This window comes from Amyelois transitella, chromosome 5, assembly GCF_032362555.1.
Source record: "Amyelois transitella isolate CPQ chromosome 5, ilAmyTran1.1, whole genome shotgun sequence".
Taxonomy (NCBI): Eukaryota; Metazoa; Arthropoda; class Insecta; order Lepidoptera; family Pyralidae; genus Amyelois; species Amyelois transitella.
This window is the reverse complement of record NC_083508.1, coordinates 8,012,899-8,032,553: the sequence shown is the minus strand read 5'-3', so window position 1 is coordinate 8,032,553 and position 19,655 is coordinate 8,012,899. Positions and strand designations below refer to the sequence as shown.

Sequence of the window (19,655 nt, the reverse complement as noted above, 5' to 3'; positions counted from 1 at the left end):
CACTCTGGGAAAAACGCGTAATTTTACCTTCGAATGTATTCCGATTTTAGAGCGGGGACATTACAAAAGATACTTCGTCAAAGTTTATTTTGGGTATAAGTATACTCTAGATTTTAATTTTTTATTAACTTTGAACAGAATAGAATAGTAAATATAAATCACAAATAGTCAATTTAAAAATACAGATCTCTGAAATCTAAATCGTGGATGAATGTACATTGTCTACATTAAAAAACGAAGAAACATACAAAATACAAATTTTTTCTCTTTATTATTAGTGTAGATTTCGATACCTTCCCCCTTAATCACGAACGTTGACAAGAGCTATCGCTATCTTGCTTTAGTTCAGATAACCACAAAGATATAGCGTAGATAACAGACTGAGGATAAAGAGTTACAGATATGAGAGAATACTTAGATATGAGTGACATGCCTTAATAAAACACATTGAATAGTTACAATAGTAGTCTTTTTAATTGACATTTTGGGACTCATGACTCAACAAAACTATCTGTGTGACGTGACAGCGCTAAGTTATTTTTACACTTGGTGCTACTTTTGACCCTTCTATAGCTCAAAACCTCTTAAATGAATAAGGGATTCCTCTTGTAGGTGATGGGCTAGCAACCTATCACTATTTGGATCTCAATAGGTACACTAGGTGTATACAGTTGAAGCAAGCCTTTCAGTCTATTCAAGATTGTTGGTTGTCTACCCCACCGGGGATATAGATGTTATGACTGATATGTATGAGTGTAAAAATCTGACGTTATAAGTTTGAATTATTATTTAGATGGATGAGGTGGTGGTGGGTATGGTTTATAAAAAATGAATTTTAGTCAATTTGTTTACCAAGTATTTATTTTTCTGAAACAATATTATAATGACATTTGGTACAAAAAATTACGTATTATTTATTAACATGTGTTATATACATGAGTTACCATTACATTAATGTAAAACCAGTATCCCATAAAAAAATAAATCTGTATGAATATTATAATTTTATTGTGCGAGGTACCTATTCGATGTATTATAGGGCTTTTGAATAATAAACAACCACTTTGATTCCCATGAATATCATTATGAGAAATGGTATGCCGAAAGCGATTCCGCGGGCTGGTTGCGGCAGTGGTTTAACAGCATATACCAAGGTATGAAGGACACGGCCTGCAGCATAGGCTCTGAAGAGATTAGTAGCTGTTTCTGCCGATGGTCCCGTTGTGAGGTACAATCCACCCAATACCCAAAAAGCTGGTATATTTTCAAGGTCGTTTAGATGCGCGCGCCTCACTCTTTCCACATCAGGGTCATCGAATTTGACTACTCCCCTTTTATCCAGCTTGGCATCTTCCTCGTTAGCAAACACTTTCTTGCTATGACGAACTCTAGATGTCAACACAGACATGCCAAGTGTTTTCAGAGCCAATACCCCAGAATAAAAGGCATATGATTGCACAGCTGGATCATTAAAGGAAAATGTAAACGATGCCATGGTTCTATTATAGGTAATTTAGTTTATTTTTCAATTAAACTTACAGCGAAATCAAATGTTCACCGGGTGCCGAGTGCGGTAGTTATCTGTTATATAAGTGACTGAGTAAACAACTCTGCGCTAATAATAGATGGCCACAGGTTTTGGTCCGTTTTCTTGCATTCACTGATAAGTAGCTAATATTTATTTAGGTCATGCGAATTATAATGTACTTTGTTACAAATATAAAAGAATAAACATTTTCAATGCATAATATTTTTTTAATATTGATTTAATATTTATCTTTTATTAATTTATCTATAGAAACATCTCGATTTTGGAAAATAGATATCAAGTTGCGTTGCAAGTGCTTTAATGGAACACAACACGCGATCGCCTCGTAGATGTGTGTTGAACATCTTTGACATTTGTTCGGGTCGGGGGTCAAAAAACATACCAGAGAAATGGTGCAACACTAATTAAAATATTTGCACAAAATCAAACTTCCTAATTGGACATTCACAAATCAAATTGGGCGTAAGGTTGTTAAGTTTCGTAAGCCGTACTATGTCTTTTTATAACTCCGGTTAATAATCAGGTCATAAAAAAAGAGATGATAAGTCTAAACATTGTGCCCTATGGTTGTAATAAAAATCTTCTTATCCTTGATTTCATAATTTTATTCAGAAGTTGGCAGATATGTACATTGCGTGAACGCATCGTTATCATGACAGTTGGCTTTAACTGACATTGACATTCAATTAATTGACATTTCACATCCAACACCAACAAAACAAATTCAATAAGATTTTCGAGAAAATTACAAATCCGATAAAATATGGAAGGAATTTTATGGAAATGGACAAATTTTTGGAATGGTAAAAATAACAATTTACAACTATACAAATTGATGCTTCGCCCTTGCGTGACTACATGTCATTTAAACTATTTATTTATAATTTATTGGCTTTCCAGGCTGGCAAACCAGATGGTTTATATTGGAAAATGGTATTCTATCTTATTATAAATCACAGGAAGAAGTAAATCAAGGCTGCAAAGGTTCAGTAAAAGTATCTGTGTGTCAAATAAATGGCAAGTAAAATAGTTAATGTAATTTATATAATTTTATGTAACCATTTCTTTTAAACAAGGTTTTAAGCCCTTAGTGATTTTCTTACTTTAAAGTTTTAAATACCCATTTTTATTACGCATAAGTGAATGTAATTTATGCATAAAAACATTGATGTATAAGAGTATTGATTAGCTTGTGTTTTTTAACCAAAATTGAGTATGTCCTGTATATTATAAACAATAATTATTTAACATATTTTTAGTTAACAATTTGGACAACTTAAGACTCGATTTAGTGATACCAGGACAGCAGCACATGTACCTCAGGGCTCCTTCTCCACAAGATCGACAGAAATGGCTTGTAGCATTGGGTAGTGCGAAAGCTTGTGTTGATTCCAAAGAAATAAAAGGTTTGATTCAATAACAATTTATTTAACCTTTTTATCTGCACTAGGGTTTAATGGTTAAGAGAGTTAGTTTTTTAAGGGTGTGGTAAATAAATAGCTTTAATCAGTTATAATGGTTTACATAGACTACCATAGCTTTAGGTAACAAAACTTGCATATAAATACAATAATCATTTAATAAAACAATGATATGTTTATATTATTTTGTAGTATATTATGTTGGACATAAATAAAGTCATGTCTTTATCCCTCATGGGCTAGACAGAACCATCAATCTTGAAAAGACTGATAGGCCATGTTCGGATGTTTGTCTTAATGGTAGAATTGAGATTCAAATAGTGACAGTTGCTAGCCCATCGCCTAAGAAGAATTGCAAGTTTAAAAGCCTATCCCTTAGTCGCCTGTTACAACATCCATGGGAATGAGTTCGAGTGGTCCTATTTTTTCTTTTTGGGCTGGGAACCACATGGCTTATTTTATGTTATTGTTATTCTTTTTGTGTTGTTGTATCTTGGGTGATATTATGTTTTGAAAAAAGTTATTATATTTATAGAAGAGTATGAATTTTCAAAGATTAGAAATAAAAAAGATTTTGATGGATACATTAACATGAACATGTGAAATAAATGTAAATCAAACATGTTTATCAGTTGCAGTGTTAGAAGATACCAATTCCTTGAGTCACAAGAAATCTGAACTTCAATTGTATTGTGATCTCATGATGCAACAAGTCCATGACATCAAAAGTGCAGCTACAGCTGAAGGTGGACCAGAGTTACAGGTAATCAAATAAACATTCATACATTTGTGGTCATCAATGTTCCATTTGAACCCTACACAACTAAAAAAGTAACACTTTTCAACATTACTCCTCATATTGTCTGGTCTTCAGTCTCCTCAGTTATTAAGTTTATATCAAAAGAGTATCATCATAATTGTGGCATTAGTTCAAGTAGCAACATATTTTTATCTTATTTTCTGCTTTTCTGCCATCCTAAACTATTTGGTAATGTACCTAAGCAAAAAAGTTGAAGGGCCTGATCAACGCAGTGATCGGCCTGGGGAAAGTTGGGTTTTTTAACAGACAGGGCCTGAGTAGTTTTTTATTGTTTTTAAAGTAATTTTGTAAGGTGTACTTGGTGACCTTGGCTGAGTAACATTTTGTGTCTGAAGAAATAGCGGATTCGCTGTTTTTTCCTAGCACACCATCATGGAAATTAAATGTTAATGGCTCGATAGGCAAGTGTTCCACTGATTTAACTTTTTTGATATTTTATAAAGTAGGAACATAATTTTATATATTTATTTTTTTCAGAAAATAGATGATGCGTCAAGTCTTCTTACTGCAACATGTGATACATTCGTCAGGACTTTAGAAGACATTATGAAACTAGCTAACACTACTTCATCAAGTTTATTGTATGAAATGCCTGTACCAAATTTAGCATCTAAAATAAATGGACCCAAAGCACCACGTCAAAGTATAAGCAGATCTTTATCACAGGAAAATAGATGAAATGTGTTGTGTATTAATGTATTTATAAAAACATAATAAATTTATAAACAATACAGTATTGCTGTAGATCTTAGAACCTTTTCACACTGCAATATTTTTCCATGTGATTTTGCAACAGATTGGGATGACCATATTGGACCTAGAAAACTGCAATAGATTGTATATTATAGCTGGAGCGACACTAGTAATGATCATTAGTGATTTGATTTCAAAAATGTCAGTACAATGAGGTATAAATTCAACAATAACAATCGCGTGAAATGTTGCAGTGTGGAGAGGGGGGCCTTAGGCTGATGAAAATGTTTCCCCTGTGCCTAATATCTAGGGAATCTATATCATCTTGATGATCTGATATTTTAGTTAAAATTAAATTAAAAAAATATATCAAAGGTAAAAATATTGACTTCCTTGACTAAGTAATTATTTTTAATTTACAAAAAGAAACTTCAAAATGGAGATCGATCTAAAAACTGTTTTATGAACTCACCATAGAAATTATGTGTTCCATATTAGGAAACTTAAGAGCTGGGCGCTACTTTTATCTAGAAAGTGTTAAGAAGTCATTACTTTATTCACTGTAAACATAGTACTTAATTTGAGAAATATGTATAATTGCTATTTTAAAGTATGGGTACAATTTAAGGGCTCACCAAAATAGCTTTTGTTTTCCAAATTTTAGTACCCAGTAAAATAAATTAACTCCATATAAATTAAAATCAATCTATATTTAGTTTCCCAAAGTAAAACGTATTAAGCTTCAAAATAAGTATACACACGTCAGAATAATCGTACGTTGTGTACAAATATTCTTTTTGATTGCCAAAATGGATAAATGCTCACCAAATATTGTTTCACTAAAACAGTAACATTGATACCAAAATGTACAGTTCAAATTTGCTTTATTGTAATCAAATTATGTAACCAAAATCCAAAATATATTATGGTCAAGCTAAGATTACAATTGTTTCCCTGTATTACTCACAGATCATAATTACATTTTTTACCCCGCAACCCGCCCCGCTGCCACCGGACAGGACAGTTGACTCTGTAGAGGCGTAAAGGATAGTCGTGTGGATATTTTTGCGGCGCAGCGCTCGCGCTTCCTTTGAGTTAAGATGTCCGATGAAGCTTTGGCGGGACCAAGTAATGTTGAAGCACCTCTACTTAATTCTGAATCCGATTCTGACCACGAAATTATTCAAACACAATCGAAAAGAAGACGCAAACAAGGAAGATCTTGGGTATTCGTCAAAAAAATTTCAAACGTTCAAGATGCCGAAAATTTTATAAAAAAACGAAAGCCTGTGGTCTTTTCAAAAAGTAATTATGTAACTGCATAAAAATATATAATTAAATGCATAATGCATTTATTATGTAACTTGTGTTTGGTGTAATCAATATTATATTGGGTATGAAAAAAATATTTGCGGTTGACTGTAATTTTTTCCCTCAGCATAGATAACTAAAATGAAAGTAATAAAATAAAATATTGGTAACATCTCCTTAGCGATAATTTACAAAATTTGGACTCAAATTGACTTTAAAGGTGTGGATTTATTTTTATAGAATGTAATAAAAAGCAAAATAGCTTTATTTCTAGAATATTTTGTGATACACAATTTGGTGAGCATTTATCCGTTATGGCAGGCACTTCGAATTTATTGGAAGTAATATAGGTGCATTTCTGGTAGGCGTTTAAACACAAGCCTTAAAGTATTTTAGTAAATCGGCATTTGATTTAAAAATTCAGTGTATGTAATTTTAGTCACCCTGTATGTATTGAACAATTAGCCTGTATATTAAATATTATACTTAAGAGTATGAATACGTTTAAAATATTTGTAAGAGGTATTTAAGTGGTCAACAGTCCAACTGAGTAAACTTTACTCAATTGGACTGTTGAAGGGTTTAGGTTTTCAAATTATTGGGTTTTCATGTGACATGTAATGTTTATAAAATCAAAAATGTTCTTTTCTATGTTCTTCATGTCATGCTATAATTTACATCTTTACAAGCCCCTGTGGTTATAGTGGCCCCAAGCTCGGTAGCTTAAGAATCAGAAGTTGAAGTACATAAAATATATATATTTTTTTGGTTACTTAGAAATTGGTTGATTTGATCTCCTCCGACCGAGTATTGACATGATTTCGATTTTAACTTTGGTTATGATGGGACTTTTTCCGCACATTTACGAATATACATACATACATACATATGTTCACGTCTATATCCCTTGCGGGGTAGACAGAGCCAACAGTCTTGAAAGGACTGAATGGCCACGTTCAGCTATTTGGCTTAATGATAGAATTGAGATTCAAATAGTGACAGGTTGCTAGCCCATCGCCTAAAAAAGAATCCCAAGTTTGTAAGCCTATCCCTTAGTCGCCTTTTACGACATCCATGGGAAAGAGATAGAGTGGTCCTATTCTTTTTTGTATTGGTGCCGGGAACCACACGGCACACGAATATATTTTGTATGTTAAATATATATTTTTTAAGTTTTAGAAGTTTACACTAGACGGATTAACCGTACACTTTTAAGCTGCAAATCTTGAAGTTTCTATAGCATGCCAAATTTATAACCTAACAATGTTTTAAAAAATGTAATCGAAAAGCTTCTTAAGAATGACTTTATTTTATATCTTTGTGATTTTATGTCTGTGATTTATTATTTCCTATTGTGGAATGTATTTATATGTCAAAATTATACTATTATTTCTAAAACATGCACATTTTTTGAATGCCTAGTTGGTGTAAATTCCTATATTTTGCATTAATTTCGATAAATAAATAAATATTAAGTGATTATTTTCATTCATTTATATAATGACATCTACATCCCTTGCAGGGTAGGCAGAGTCAGCAGTCTTGAAAGACTGATAGGCCACGTTCAGCTGTTAGGCTGAATAATAGAATTGAGATTAAAGTGGTGGCAGTTTGCTAGCCCATTGCCTAGTTTATAAGCATATCCCTTAGTCGCCTTTTACGATTTACATGGAAAAAGCGAAAATATAGGTATATGTTTAATAAATATTTTATGTCCATCCCAGCATAAAAAAAAATAGTAGGTATGTAGTCACTATTATTTTGATTTTTAGAAAGTTGGTAGTTATGAACTTGAGATGTCTAGGTAAAAAGCATAGAAATCGGAATAATATACGGCCGAAAAGGAAACGAGGGTAGATAAAATATAGATAGACACGCTGCCTACTCGTACTTGGTTCTGCTAATGATTGGTACAGAGTGAGCCATGGAGGTAGCTCGAGCAATGTTTTATGTTATTGCTCCGATGTTTTATCTGGGGTCACAGGATTCATGTTGTTATAGGTTACCTAGGTATCAATGTTTCTAGGTCTACATAATAGAAGAGTTATTGGCAGATTTGTTTCACTAGTCACAACACAAGTCTAAATATCAACTTTAATATAAAAGTGAAAGTAAGTTTACTTGTATGTTAGTTGTCTCTATCAACGTTATTTACTGAGCCAATCTTCTTGAAATTTTGCGTATGTATTATTAAGTCTAGAGAAGGATATTGGTTAGGTATTTTCACCCCGGTAAAACCTATAGTTCCCCTGGGATTTGTGAAAAACCTGTATCCTTTTGTAGGTGGCGCTAATTTCGTGCATGTAGGTGGCTCGAAATGAGAATGTGCAGTTAGTCCAAATTGAGCGCGAATCCGCGGGTAAAAGCTAGTATATTAGTAACTGCCAAACACATTAATTTATCTAATGGGTAATAATACATAAAAAAATAACATGTAATATTATTCCCTTAATTAGTTTAATTTAATATGAAAGAAAACCAGAGCTTTTAACAAGTATTATTTAAAAGATAAGAGTACTACTTAGCTTAACTAAACATGATTAAGTATATGCAACAATATTTTCATGACATAATTTTCTGAGAAATTCACCATGTCGGTTCGCCAAATCTGAGAACATTTTTTTCTTGCGCATCTAGTTCCATTCCCATCTTTTTCCTCATGTAAAAAATCGTGCAATCTCTATTTGTGCACAGCACTTCCTCATGTAGACTCTCTTGACATCTCTGACATTCAGTCCAAAGTCTAGAGAACTTTTCTTGAAGTTGTCTTAATTTAAATATTTCAGTTATATATAGTTGGCCTTCCTTGTCTAGACAATGATTACATAGAGCTTTTTTCGTATTATCAGGCATAACTGTTTTACAACCAATACATTTTTCTTTCTTTTTAGTGAATGCAGCCAATGCACCAACCTTGGATGTAACCATCGCTTTTGTTCTTGTGTGCTCTCCTTTCAGAAGAAGTGATTCAGCCTTGTCGCCCAGAATTGGTTCAAAGATTCTCAACAGTGGCTTTGAGAGTTGATTTTCCATGTAATAATTAAAGTCAATAGGAACACTATTTTCAAGAACATATATTGGGTCTTCGGCTTTCATATATGCTGGCGTATTTTTAGTAGCACATGTTAAAACATAAGGTACTCTATCACCCAGTTTGGGTGCTGTTCCAGGATCACGTTTTTTCATTTTGTTAGCTAATTCTACATGGGCCTGCTTAGCAGCATAATCATTTTTTGTGAGTTCTTTTGTAATTACTAACTGGGATATATCAATACGATTGCACAACAAATCTGATATGATTTGTTTAGCATAGTTTACAGCACCATCTGGATCTCTGTCAATAAGCAGTTTTTGAAGACAAGTACTCATCATGTTAGAAACTAATGGGCAATTGTCTCTTCTTACTGTTTCAATACCTTTGCAGTCCATTTTATCATATTTATCTGGCCTAGTAAAATAGAGACCAGCATATCTTTTTTTATTAATAAGAAGGTATGGATAGTAAACTTTCTCAAATTCCAACTTAATAGGTTTTACAAATTTTGAAGATACAAATTCTGCAGCATCCTTACCAAGTTCCATACTCTCTTCGAGCGTTTTCACTCCAAATTTAACCATTACAGAGTCAGTGTCGCCATATATAACTACGGCATCTTCTTTGTATCCATTGCTTTTAGTATATTTTTTTTCTACTTCAGATTTAGTGAACTCAATCATAGTGCGCCCATAGGCCGTCACACTACCTGAAATTTCAAGGCAGGGTAGTTTTCCTACTTGTGCCCCTGTAAATCCATATACAGAATTAGCACTTATTTTAAGTGCTAACTGTCGGCCATCGAGAACTGATCTTTTAAATGGGTCTTTTTCTTCCTTTAAATCTGCTTTTGCTTTTTTTCGTGCTGCTAGTAAGGATTCTAAAATCTCTGGTAACAATCCTTTTCTTATGTTTGCTTTGACAAACATGTTCTTAGAAGGAGTCATAGTAACATCATCTGATTCAAAATCTTTATGCATATTTGGAGGCACCAAAGTGGTGTAGCACAAATTATGTGCCATCATTATGCTGGGATACAACGACGCGAAATCGAGAGTAGAAATAGGATCAGCATAGTAACCTCTTTTTGGTTCTATAACAGTTGCTCCTTCAAACTGGTCATCCGAACCTTGTCCATGGTATGCTGGCATTAAGTAACCAGCATCTTTTGCTTTTCTTAATAACTGACTGACAACTTTAATTTGCTGGCCTCTTGTGAGCAAGCATAATAAGGGAACACCAGTGACTCTTGCCATTTCCATGTAATTTACAATACACATTAATTTATTTAGTAATTTCAAAGGTAAATAAGCATCTTTAAGACAGTACATAGCTAGACGTCTTCTTGTTTGTTCATTTTCATTCTGTAAATCAGTGATAATACTGTGATGGACATCTTCTTTTTGAACTTGTAGGAAGTGGTAGCTCACAGCATTCAATGTGTATGATCTCAATTTATAATCTCTGACCAAGACAAGAAGCAAATCAAAAGGAACTCTGCCTTCAAAATTTACACTTTTATTTTCCCTTCGACCCATTTGTTTTGATTGTAGTATAGAATCCTTAATAACAGATCGGATATTTTTTATGCGACCCAAATAATCAAAATTATCAACTTTTAAATGTTTGGCTCTATTTATGAGGTAAGGCCAGTCAAAATTACTTATATTATATCCTGTTATTATATCAGGATCTAATTCACGAAAGAACTCTGCCCATTTACCAAGCATATCAGACTCTTTCTGGAAACTGAGCACTTGCGACCCTACTATGGGTGCACAAGTATTCAAAGTAAAAACATTACGCAGGTAAGGCTCAGTTTCTCCTTGTCTTATCACCATAGAAGCTATTTGAATAACAGGATCATGGTTAGGTTCAGGAAAAATACCTTTTCGACCAGCACATTCAATGTCAAAGCTCATAATTCGTATAGGTGCCACTTTGGACCATTCATTCTCTGGTTGGTGTGCAATAAATGCATTCCAAGCTACATCAACTTCTATTTGACATCTAGATTCAGGTTTGATTGCTGAGTTTTTGGTTCTTAAGGACCATTTTCCAGCAGGAATTTCTATCCAACTACACCCAACAACAGATGTATCTACCATGAATCTTATATCAAAGTCAATATTAGTTTCATAAAAAGATGGATCCATCAAATGAAAAGATGTGGGTTGTTTTTCTATAAGTCTTTTGCAAGCAGCAATTAATTTTGGTAGTGCAACAGAGACTTTTGCAAATGTTATATCATTGTCCCCTTTATAATACATAATGGATCGCGCCTTAACAAGTTTCACTTCCAATATGGCTTCTTTTAATCCATCTTTATTTGATCGCAAATCCTCTAAAACAGCTCTATTTAAATTTTGTTTCATTTCATTGCATGTTGATTCAGCAAAGTTTAATGGCACTGTGACATAGAAATATGGTGTGAAGCCATGAACATGACAACATACCGAATTTTCTTGCATTGTTATCCCATACATTCTCATTATAGGGACTGGCCCAAGTTGTGATCCGGGCATACCTTGTATTGGTTGTCCATGATAATTGTCAATATCTAACTGCTGAAAGATCAGTTTATCACTTTGGGGATTAAAGTTAGGTGGAGCTGGTCGTGCCCATTTCATGTTTGTGATCTTATTTTCGGGTCCCTCACCAAAAACGTCAGCGGCTGGCGAGTCAAACTCACATTCCATTCCAGCCAACTGTTCCTCAAAACTATACGGAGTGTCGTTGTCATCTTCATCATCCCGTGACTTGAACCTCTTCGGTGGCGGACCTTTAACTGATTTTCTTTTGTCCATTTCGTTGAATACAGGTGAAATTCACGTTTTAGCCTTTTTTCTCAAAACTTGTTGCTTCCCGCCAAAATCCTAAAAGTCGTAACGAAAACGTGTAAATAATAAATATCTTATAAAACAAAATAGGTTCGTTCATATATGCAATCAATATTGACAAAATTTTGTTGGTTCTCTTCTTTAAATATTTTATTTATAATCAATAATTTAAAAAACAAATATTACTTATTTTTGTACTCAGCTTGATATGACGTTTACTTTTTAATTTTGCTGGACTAGTGTTACCAACTCTCTCCGATGAGAAGGCGGCAATCGGTCCTCAAAGAGTAGGTAACTGCTACGCTTTATCGGTCCTAAAAATAGATCAAATTGGCAAAAACAGGCGCTAAGAACTGACAATTTTGACGATATAAAAAAGAAACACTTTGCCAAGATTTGCACAATACGTAATGCACTAAAAAAAGAAAACCTTTCTTTTACTCATCTATTCGCTTTTCTTCCGACAAATAAAACTGAAATTTTTTTAAATATCATAAACTATAAAAGAAAAAATGCGCTAAATTTTGGGCCCCGACGATTTCTGAAGGCGCTAGTTTTAACGCCGACAGCGTTGAAATGGCAACACTGGAACTGAATGTCACCTGCAATTGACATTGACAGGTATGTTCACATAACTTTGATTGAAAGCTAGAAAGGTCTGATTTTTTTTATTGTAATTCTTTTACTACCCTGGATATCAAACTATGCTTTAATATTTTAGAAGCGAATTTTTAGCACGGGTACATCAAAAAACATATTACAACCTCCATTTAATTGTATTTTATTTAAACAATGATGGAGCAAGGTTAGGTATGTAATATCGTATTAAAGAAGATCTAAAGTGATTGTTTTGCGACATCTCTATGCCACGAGTTAAGTATCTGCGTGACGCCACCGACTATCTAACAGCAAGTATGCTAAATCGCGATATTAAGGTTTCCACGGATGCAGCGTAACTCAACTTCCAACGGAACACCATCGGAGTTTACCGGCTTATAGGCGGCGGTCGAGCCCGAATTATCCCTCCCGCTACAAGGTGTTTAGATAATTCGGTTACATGAGTGAAGTAGGAAAATACGGGTTGTAGATACAAGCTGATAGTCTGGTTTTTAGGATCACTTGAGTGAGAATAGGTAGGTAGATATTGTTGTGTTTTGGCGTTCACGGCATTCGGAGCATACGCCTCCAGCACTTCATTTCGAATGCATGAATTCTCTATGAAGACAAATCAGAAATATTAGCGTAGAGCACTGACTTAACGTGCCTTTGCATTTTAAAGCTAACCTATTCTCAGACTTTTCAGTTCATTTTAGAGAAACTTGGATGTTGATCTATTTAAGTATTATTCTAAAATATATCTAGTATCGTTGAGTTAGTATCTCGTAACATAAGTTTCGAACTTACTTCGAGGCTAACTCAATCTGTGTAATTTGTTAAGTATATATTTATTTATTTATTAAGAATGAGGTCAAGATTCAGTAAGGTTTATTTATAAGTACCTAAGTACCTACGATTTAGTAATTCTCTATGTAAAGTCCATTTTTCATTCGCTACGCAAAGGAAGCTCCACCGACACGAGTTAGCTCGTAAACCATGCAAAAAAACCACTTAGATAATTTTCTTATTGGAAAATCATAATATAGTGGATAAAAAATCTCATTATATTCTTTTAAATACTTTAACGTTAGTTCCAGTTTAGGTACTTTAATGTGAGAATTTTTTTGGTTGTACCTATATACTACCTAAGATATATTTAACGATTTTTATTTTAAAATAAAAATATTTCAAGGAAATCTCAATTGTTTATTTTTAATACTGTGGTCACTTAAAAACAACCATGACGGACCTATCTACTTTTAGTAAAGGCTATCTTTTTAATTTTGTCCCATCACGTGCGTCATCTGTGAGAAAACTCGAGCATGATTTAAAAAAAATGAACGTGGTGGTCACAAGTGTTGTTGATAGTTGGCGTTGAAGTCGATTTTGTCAATGTGTGCTTGCGTTTCCTAATTTCACCTAGCGGATATAAGCACCTTAAGAAGAAGACTTTTTAGATACCCAGACGCTGACAATGATTCTTTTACAAAGAGGCAAACTTCGTTAGAAAACCACATGTAGAAGTAATTATTATTAGTGTAAGTAATCTTTCCCATGGAAAAGGCGACAAAGGGAAAAGCGAATATTTGGGATTCTTCTTGTAGGTGATAGGTTGTTAGTCCCATCCCATCTTTTAGTTACATGATTTAGCAATTCAGCTGAGAGTGGCCTTTTAGTATTTTCAAGACTGTAGGCTTTGTCTACCCCACAAGAAAAATTTAAACGAGACTATAAGTATGTATGTAAGTAAATACTTCGAAAGGCGTTTCAACGAATCCTCATATTGCACCTATCAACATAATATATTATAGATTTTTGTATTCATAAGTTCAGGCCACGTCATCCTGTTTCCAGGAATGTCGGGATTCACTTCAACGGGTGTTCTCAATGAATAACTGGCAATTACTTTAGTTTTTTTCGGTTCACGGCGACGTAATGAGTTGTCGTCTATTTTTAACCTTTCGTGACAAATACGTGGTTAGTGTAGACATCTCTGAGCCTCTTCCGGTGCAGAAAACAAATGTAAAGAAAAGTGATTAAAGTTAGGATTTTTCTTTCAGGCTAGCAACTAACTCCCTATTATGAATCACAATTCCATCATAGCCATCCAGCTGAACGCGGCCTATTGTCTATTTCGTAATATACATATGTATACGTTATCCTTATACACTTGGTTCCATGAACAACTAATTATACGACGAATAAAAAAAAACGGGAAGAAACTACGATTTATATGCCCTTTAAAAACTTCTGGATTGATTTGTCATGATATTCGTCATAGAAACAGAAAAAACCTTAAGAACACGAGGGTGAGTATTTTCTATTTGCGAAGCAATATAAACGCAGTTTTGCCGTCTAGTATCTCCTATACCATGGGATCTGAATGAGATGAAGTGGGAAAGCAGAAGATAATTAGCCAGATAAATAGTATTTTAACCGAGCAACTTATGTTATACTGTGGTAACTTAGGTCTTGTTAGTTTCAGCAGTCTAGGCATGAGAATCCTACTAGATTCACACGCCCATTTCGTATTGAGTTAGTGGTTGGTAGCATGTCGAATACACACGGGTACAAATAATAGCTTTGTGAAAACAACTTAACCTTCTAACCAAGACATAAATGACATTATAATGTTTTTAAAGATATTATATTATTCCCGAAAAGATTGATGGATTGGCTCCTGATGCAAATGTAGCTTTAGAATTTATAATGAAAATAACTACTAAGTACCTATATACATATATGTTACAAATTTATAATGTTTGAAAGCTGTTCCTAATTTTACCTTTTTTAAAGTTACAATACAGGCTATGATATAATATTACTTTAATTCAACTAAAAAAAAAATAATAATAGCGGCGATGGTGTCCGCACCCCATCACGTCTCGTTCCCGGCGGGAGCGGTATGCGGTCTGCTGAAAGCCGCTTTGCGACGATGAATGTAAGAGGAGGAATGAAGGATAAGATTGAGGAAGTATGCCAGATGATGGATGAAAGACGTTTGGATGTGTTGTGCGTGAATGAAACGAAGCGGAAAGGATGCGACGCGACTCAGCACGGCCCTTACACGGCGTATTGGTCTGGAATTTCCAGTACCAGCCGAGGCTGTCAAGGGGTCGGTCTAATTCTTTCTGCACGAATGGCTGAGTGCGTGAATGAGTATGAGTGTGTCAGCCCTCGTCTTCTATGGATTAGGCTGAAAGTTGGAATCACTCGGATCTTCGTTCTAGGTGTTTATGCACCTTGGGATGTGGGTTCGAGGGGTACAACATCAGCAAAAAGCGAAAACGAGGAGTTCTGGAATAGTGTAAGAGAAGTATTGAAAGTTACCAAGCCAAATGAGAAGATTATTATGTTAGGTGATTTTAATGGATGGGTGGGTGTAAAGCGTGATGGATATGAAAAGGTGCTTGGTGCGTTTGGTGACGAAAAGGTCAATGATAATGGAAGAAGTGTATTAGAAATTTGTCTAGAGTGGGATCTTTTTGTGTCGAACTCAATGTTTCAACATAAAGAGATCCACACCTACACAAGAGTGGAAGGTATTTTAAAAAGTATGATAGACTTTGTGATTGTAGATGAAAGATTGAAGAACAAAGTGCTGGATACCCGTGCATATCGCGGTGCTGGCATTGACTCGGACCATTTACTGGTGATATCCCGGATAAGGGGTATCTTCAATCGCTGGCGGCACAGGGTAAGGGAGCAAACCAGCGCTTTGGAAAGAGTAAAAGTAGAAAATTTGCAAGATATGGATGTAGGTAAGAAGTATATTAATAGACTGAAGGATGAATTTGAAGATTTAGATGAAATGAGCGATATTGAAGATGGATGGAAGGAATTTAAAGAAAGAATTGTGAAAGTAGCTGTTGAAGTGTGTGGTGTAAGTAGAAGAAGGAAAGGAAAAAATCACAAAAATGCGTGGATGAGTAAAGATGTGCAAGAACTTGTGCGATTAAAGAAGAAAGCATAGCTGGATTTGTTAGCAGCAAAAGCTAACTTAAGAATGCAAGAGGTTATAGATGAAGATGTGAATGAAGCACGTAAGGAATATAAGAAAATGAAAGATTTGGTTAAGAAAGCTGTGATTAGAAAGAAAGAAGAGTATAAAGAGGATTTTGATAAAAGGCTATCAGAAGACTTTCAGTCAAATCTGAAAGTATTCTGGAAATCCGTAAGGTCAGCCCGAGGAAATACTATAACCAGAGAGCTGACTAGGATCAGATGCCAGGATGGTAGCGTTGTGAAAGGAGAAGAATGTGTACTAAAGATATGGAAGGACTATTTTGAAAGTTTATTTGAAAAAAAGGAAGGAAATAAGAAAGATTTCTGCTATAGCGAAGAAAAAGAGAATGAGATGGAAGGCGAAATTGAAATGTTCGAAATTGTGGAAGCACTTAAGAGTATGAAAGCGGGAAAGGCTGCTGGGTGTGATAGAGTGTCGGTCGAGATGCTTAAAGCAGGAAAAGGCGTAGTAGCTAGTCAGTTGTACTGCCTTTTCAATTTGTGTTGGAGAAGCGGCCGAGTACCAAAAGATTGGTGTAAGGCTGTTATCGTGCCACTTTACAAAGGAAAAGGGTCACAGCTGGACTGCAAAAATTATCGTGGTATAAGCCTGCTTAGCGTCGTCGGCAAATTGTATGCTAAGGTATTGATTAATAGAGTCAGGAATGAAACTGATGACAAAATATGGGATGCTCAAGCGGGATTTCGAAAGGGAATGGGATGTACTGATCAGGTCTTTTCCTTGCGGTGCATAGCCGAAAAGTTTTTGGCCAAGAGTCAAAAAGTCTATTGCACATTCGTAGATCTGGAAAAGGCCTATGACAGAGTTGAGAGGAATGAATTGTGGTCAGCACTTTCTATGCATGGGGTGAGCAGTCTCTTAATACGAGCACTGAAATCCTTATATGAGGATTCGAGTGCTTGTGTCAGGATAAACGGAGCGCACACTGAGTGGTTTAAGATTGAGAAAGGCGTTAGGCAAGGATGTGTTGCGTCACCGTGGCTGTTCAACCTATTTATGGATAGCTGTTTGACAGATTTGAAAGAGTCTAAAAGTGGATTAAGGATGAATGAGTTACTCGTCAAATGTCTGCTCTATGCCGACGATCAGGTTATACTGGCGTCATCAGCGGAGGAGTTACAGGAGATGGTAAACTGTATGCATGAAGCTTTAAAAGAGAAAGGAATGAAAGTGAACGTAAGTAAAACTAAAACACTGGTTTTTGAAATGGAGAAAGAAATGACAGCATGTAATATTTTGATTGGAGGAGAAAAAGTGGAGCAAGTGAAAGAGTTTGTATATCTAGGATCAAAGTTTACATCAGATGGCAAGTATGATAGTGATATTGAAAGGAGAGTGAACGCGGGGAACATGGTGAATGGAGCTTTGCATGCCTTTATGAGCAGTCAGAAACTATCCAAAAAGGCTCGACTGGCTGTGCACAGGGGCGTGTTGGTCCCGACATTAATGTATGGGAGTGAAAGTTGGGTATGGCAAAAGAAGCATGAAAGCAGAATAAATGCAGTGGAAATGAGAGCGTTAAGGAGTATGATGGGTGTGAAATTGAGTGACAGGATAAGGAACAGCGTGATAAGGGAATGTTGTGATGTGAAAGAAGATGTAGTTACAGGAATAGAAAAGGGTATGTTAAGATGGTTCGGTCATGTGGAGAGGATGAATGAAAGCAGGTTGACTAAGCAGATATACAAGGAGAGTGTGGAGGGAAAGGTCGGAGTGGGAAGACCTAGACGAACGTATCTTGATCAAATTAAGGACGTCCTGGTAAAGGGTCAGGTCAAAAGTACCCGAAACCGCCGAGCTTGTATGAAGAGAGTTATGAATGTGGACGAAGCGAAAGAAGTATGCAGAGATCGTGGCAAGTGGAAAGAGGTAGTCTCTGCCTACCCCTCCGGGAAAGAGGCGTGATTTTATGTATGTATGTATGTATGTATGTAAATAATAATTCATCAGGTACTTAACCTTCATTGTGCTTTAAAATCAAAAAAGAAAAAAAAACTAAGAAATATAAAATACTCACCTACATTATGTTCTTTCCACTTGTTTCAAAACTAAATGTTTGACGTTTTGCAATACGTAGATATGTCGCAGAGAAATGAGGATATCAGAGATTTCACGAAATCCCTAGGTATACCACGAAATCACGGAAGATGGTGAATATTCCTATTTAATACATCTTCTTACTAAAAAATATTAGTGATATGACAAAATACTATTTCAATCTAGTGATATATCATTTCACTCATCTAAATCTAGTGAAATAAAGAATGAAAAAGTTTCGTGCTAAGTCCTTTTAAAAGTACTTACATAATTATTAACCTCACCTAACCTAACCTTTTTTTACGTGTGGAAAGACCTTCGTCGGGCCGGGCGGGTTATGTGGGGCTTGAACCCACTAAAACCACACGGTGCCATCGCCTACCGCTTCCTTGCCAGGAGCATGAGCTGCCCTCGCTCATATTCGTGACGCGGCGGCCGCTTCCACGGCGGTTTCCTTCCGCTCCCACTTGTGTCCGTTTGGGTAGAGAGAGGGAGATAGATACATTGGACGATTTTTACTTGGAGGTATCCGTTTTTCTGACATTTCACTAGATTTTATTTAGTGAAACGACATTTCACTGACTATTTTAGTAAGAAGGCGTCGTAAATAATAATATTCAACATATGCCGTGGTTTCGTGATATCCCTAGAGATTTCGCGAAATCTCTGGTTACTTCATTTTCCTGCGACTGATATACTTACATATACTACTACTTAGGTAGGTTAGGTACGTAAGACCCTAAAAACATAATTGACAGCGTAATGTTTTAGAGGATGGACGCATTCCAACACCGTGAGTGCCCAGTGATAAATACGAATAAGCCAGACAGCAACAATTGAGAGGCGAGGAAACCTCCACAAGACAATTAATTAATTCGATATGATATTTCTTTGTTGTCGTTGGTAGACATAGTGACGCAGATGTAACAGTACTGGCCCAATTTTATTCATCTTATTTTCGTTACCTATCATGATGGTACGGTATGGTATTTTGTTCTAAGTATATCTTTTCTGTTATTTGTATTTTTAATTTTTTAATTACTATGTTGATTTTTACGTCTAGTATCTTAATAAAGTAGATAGAGCCTTATATAGTCTCGAAAATATGACTGGCTAAATGATGTAATTAGGATTATGATAGTAACAAGTCAGGTAGTCCTAGCGTCTAAAAAAAATTCATAGTTCATAAAATTGACTTTTACAATCAGCGCGGGAAGAGAAGCAGGTGGCATACCTATTTCATGTTTTATCTTTGCTACCAGACCAGCATGGAAGACTGATGTATGTATCAGGTCAGACCTTTAATGGCTAGATTTAGCTGACTAC

At 35.3% G+C, this 19,655-nt stretch overlaps 3 protein-coding genes across 3 annotated transcripts; 1 reads left to right on the top strand and 2 right to left on the bottom strand.

Annotated features, from left to right (window-relative positions):
• Positions 1-843: 843 nt before the first annotated feature.
• Positions 844-1,649, bottom strand: LOC106131799 (microsomal glutathione S-transferase 1-like). Its single transcript, XM_013331006.2, has one exon. The coding sequence runs from the start codon at positions 1,493-1,495 to the stop codon at positions 1,034-1,036; it is 462 nt and encodes a 153-aa protein (XP_013186460.1). The 5' UTR covers positions 1,496-1,649; the 3' UTR covers positions 844-1,033.
• Positions 1,650-2,225: 576 nt separating this feature from the next.
• LOC106131810 (pleckstrin homology domain-containing family A member 3) lies at positions 2,226-5,091 on the top strand. Its single transcript, XM_013331022.2, has 5 exons — positions 2,226-2,352; positions 2,450-2,566; positions 2,809-2,955; positions 3,603-3,733; positions 4,268-5,091. The coding sequence occupies exons 1-5, from the start codon at positions 2,313-2,315 to the stop codon at positions 4,466-4,468; spliced, it is 636 nt and encodes a 211-aa protein (XP_013186476.1). The 5' UTR covers positions 2,226-2,312; the 3' UTR covers positions 4,469-5,091.
• A 3,141-nt stretch (positions 5,092-8,232) lies between these two features.
• LOC106131902 (DNA polymerase delta catalytic subunit) lies at positions 8,233-11,940 on the bottom strand. The gene is made up of 2 exons (XM_013331176.2): positions 11,855-11,940; positions 8,233-11,704 (listed from the first exon to the last, which is right to left on the bottom strand). The coding sequence occupies exon 2, from the start codon at positions 11,633-11,635 to the stop codon at positions 8,381-8,383; it is 3,255 nt and encodes a 1,084-aa protein (XP_013186630.1). The 5' UTR covers positions 11,636-11,704; positions 11,855-11,940; the 3' UTR covers positions 8,233-8,380.
• Between the last annotated feature and the right edge of the window lie 7,715 nt (positions 11,941-19,655).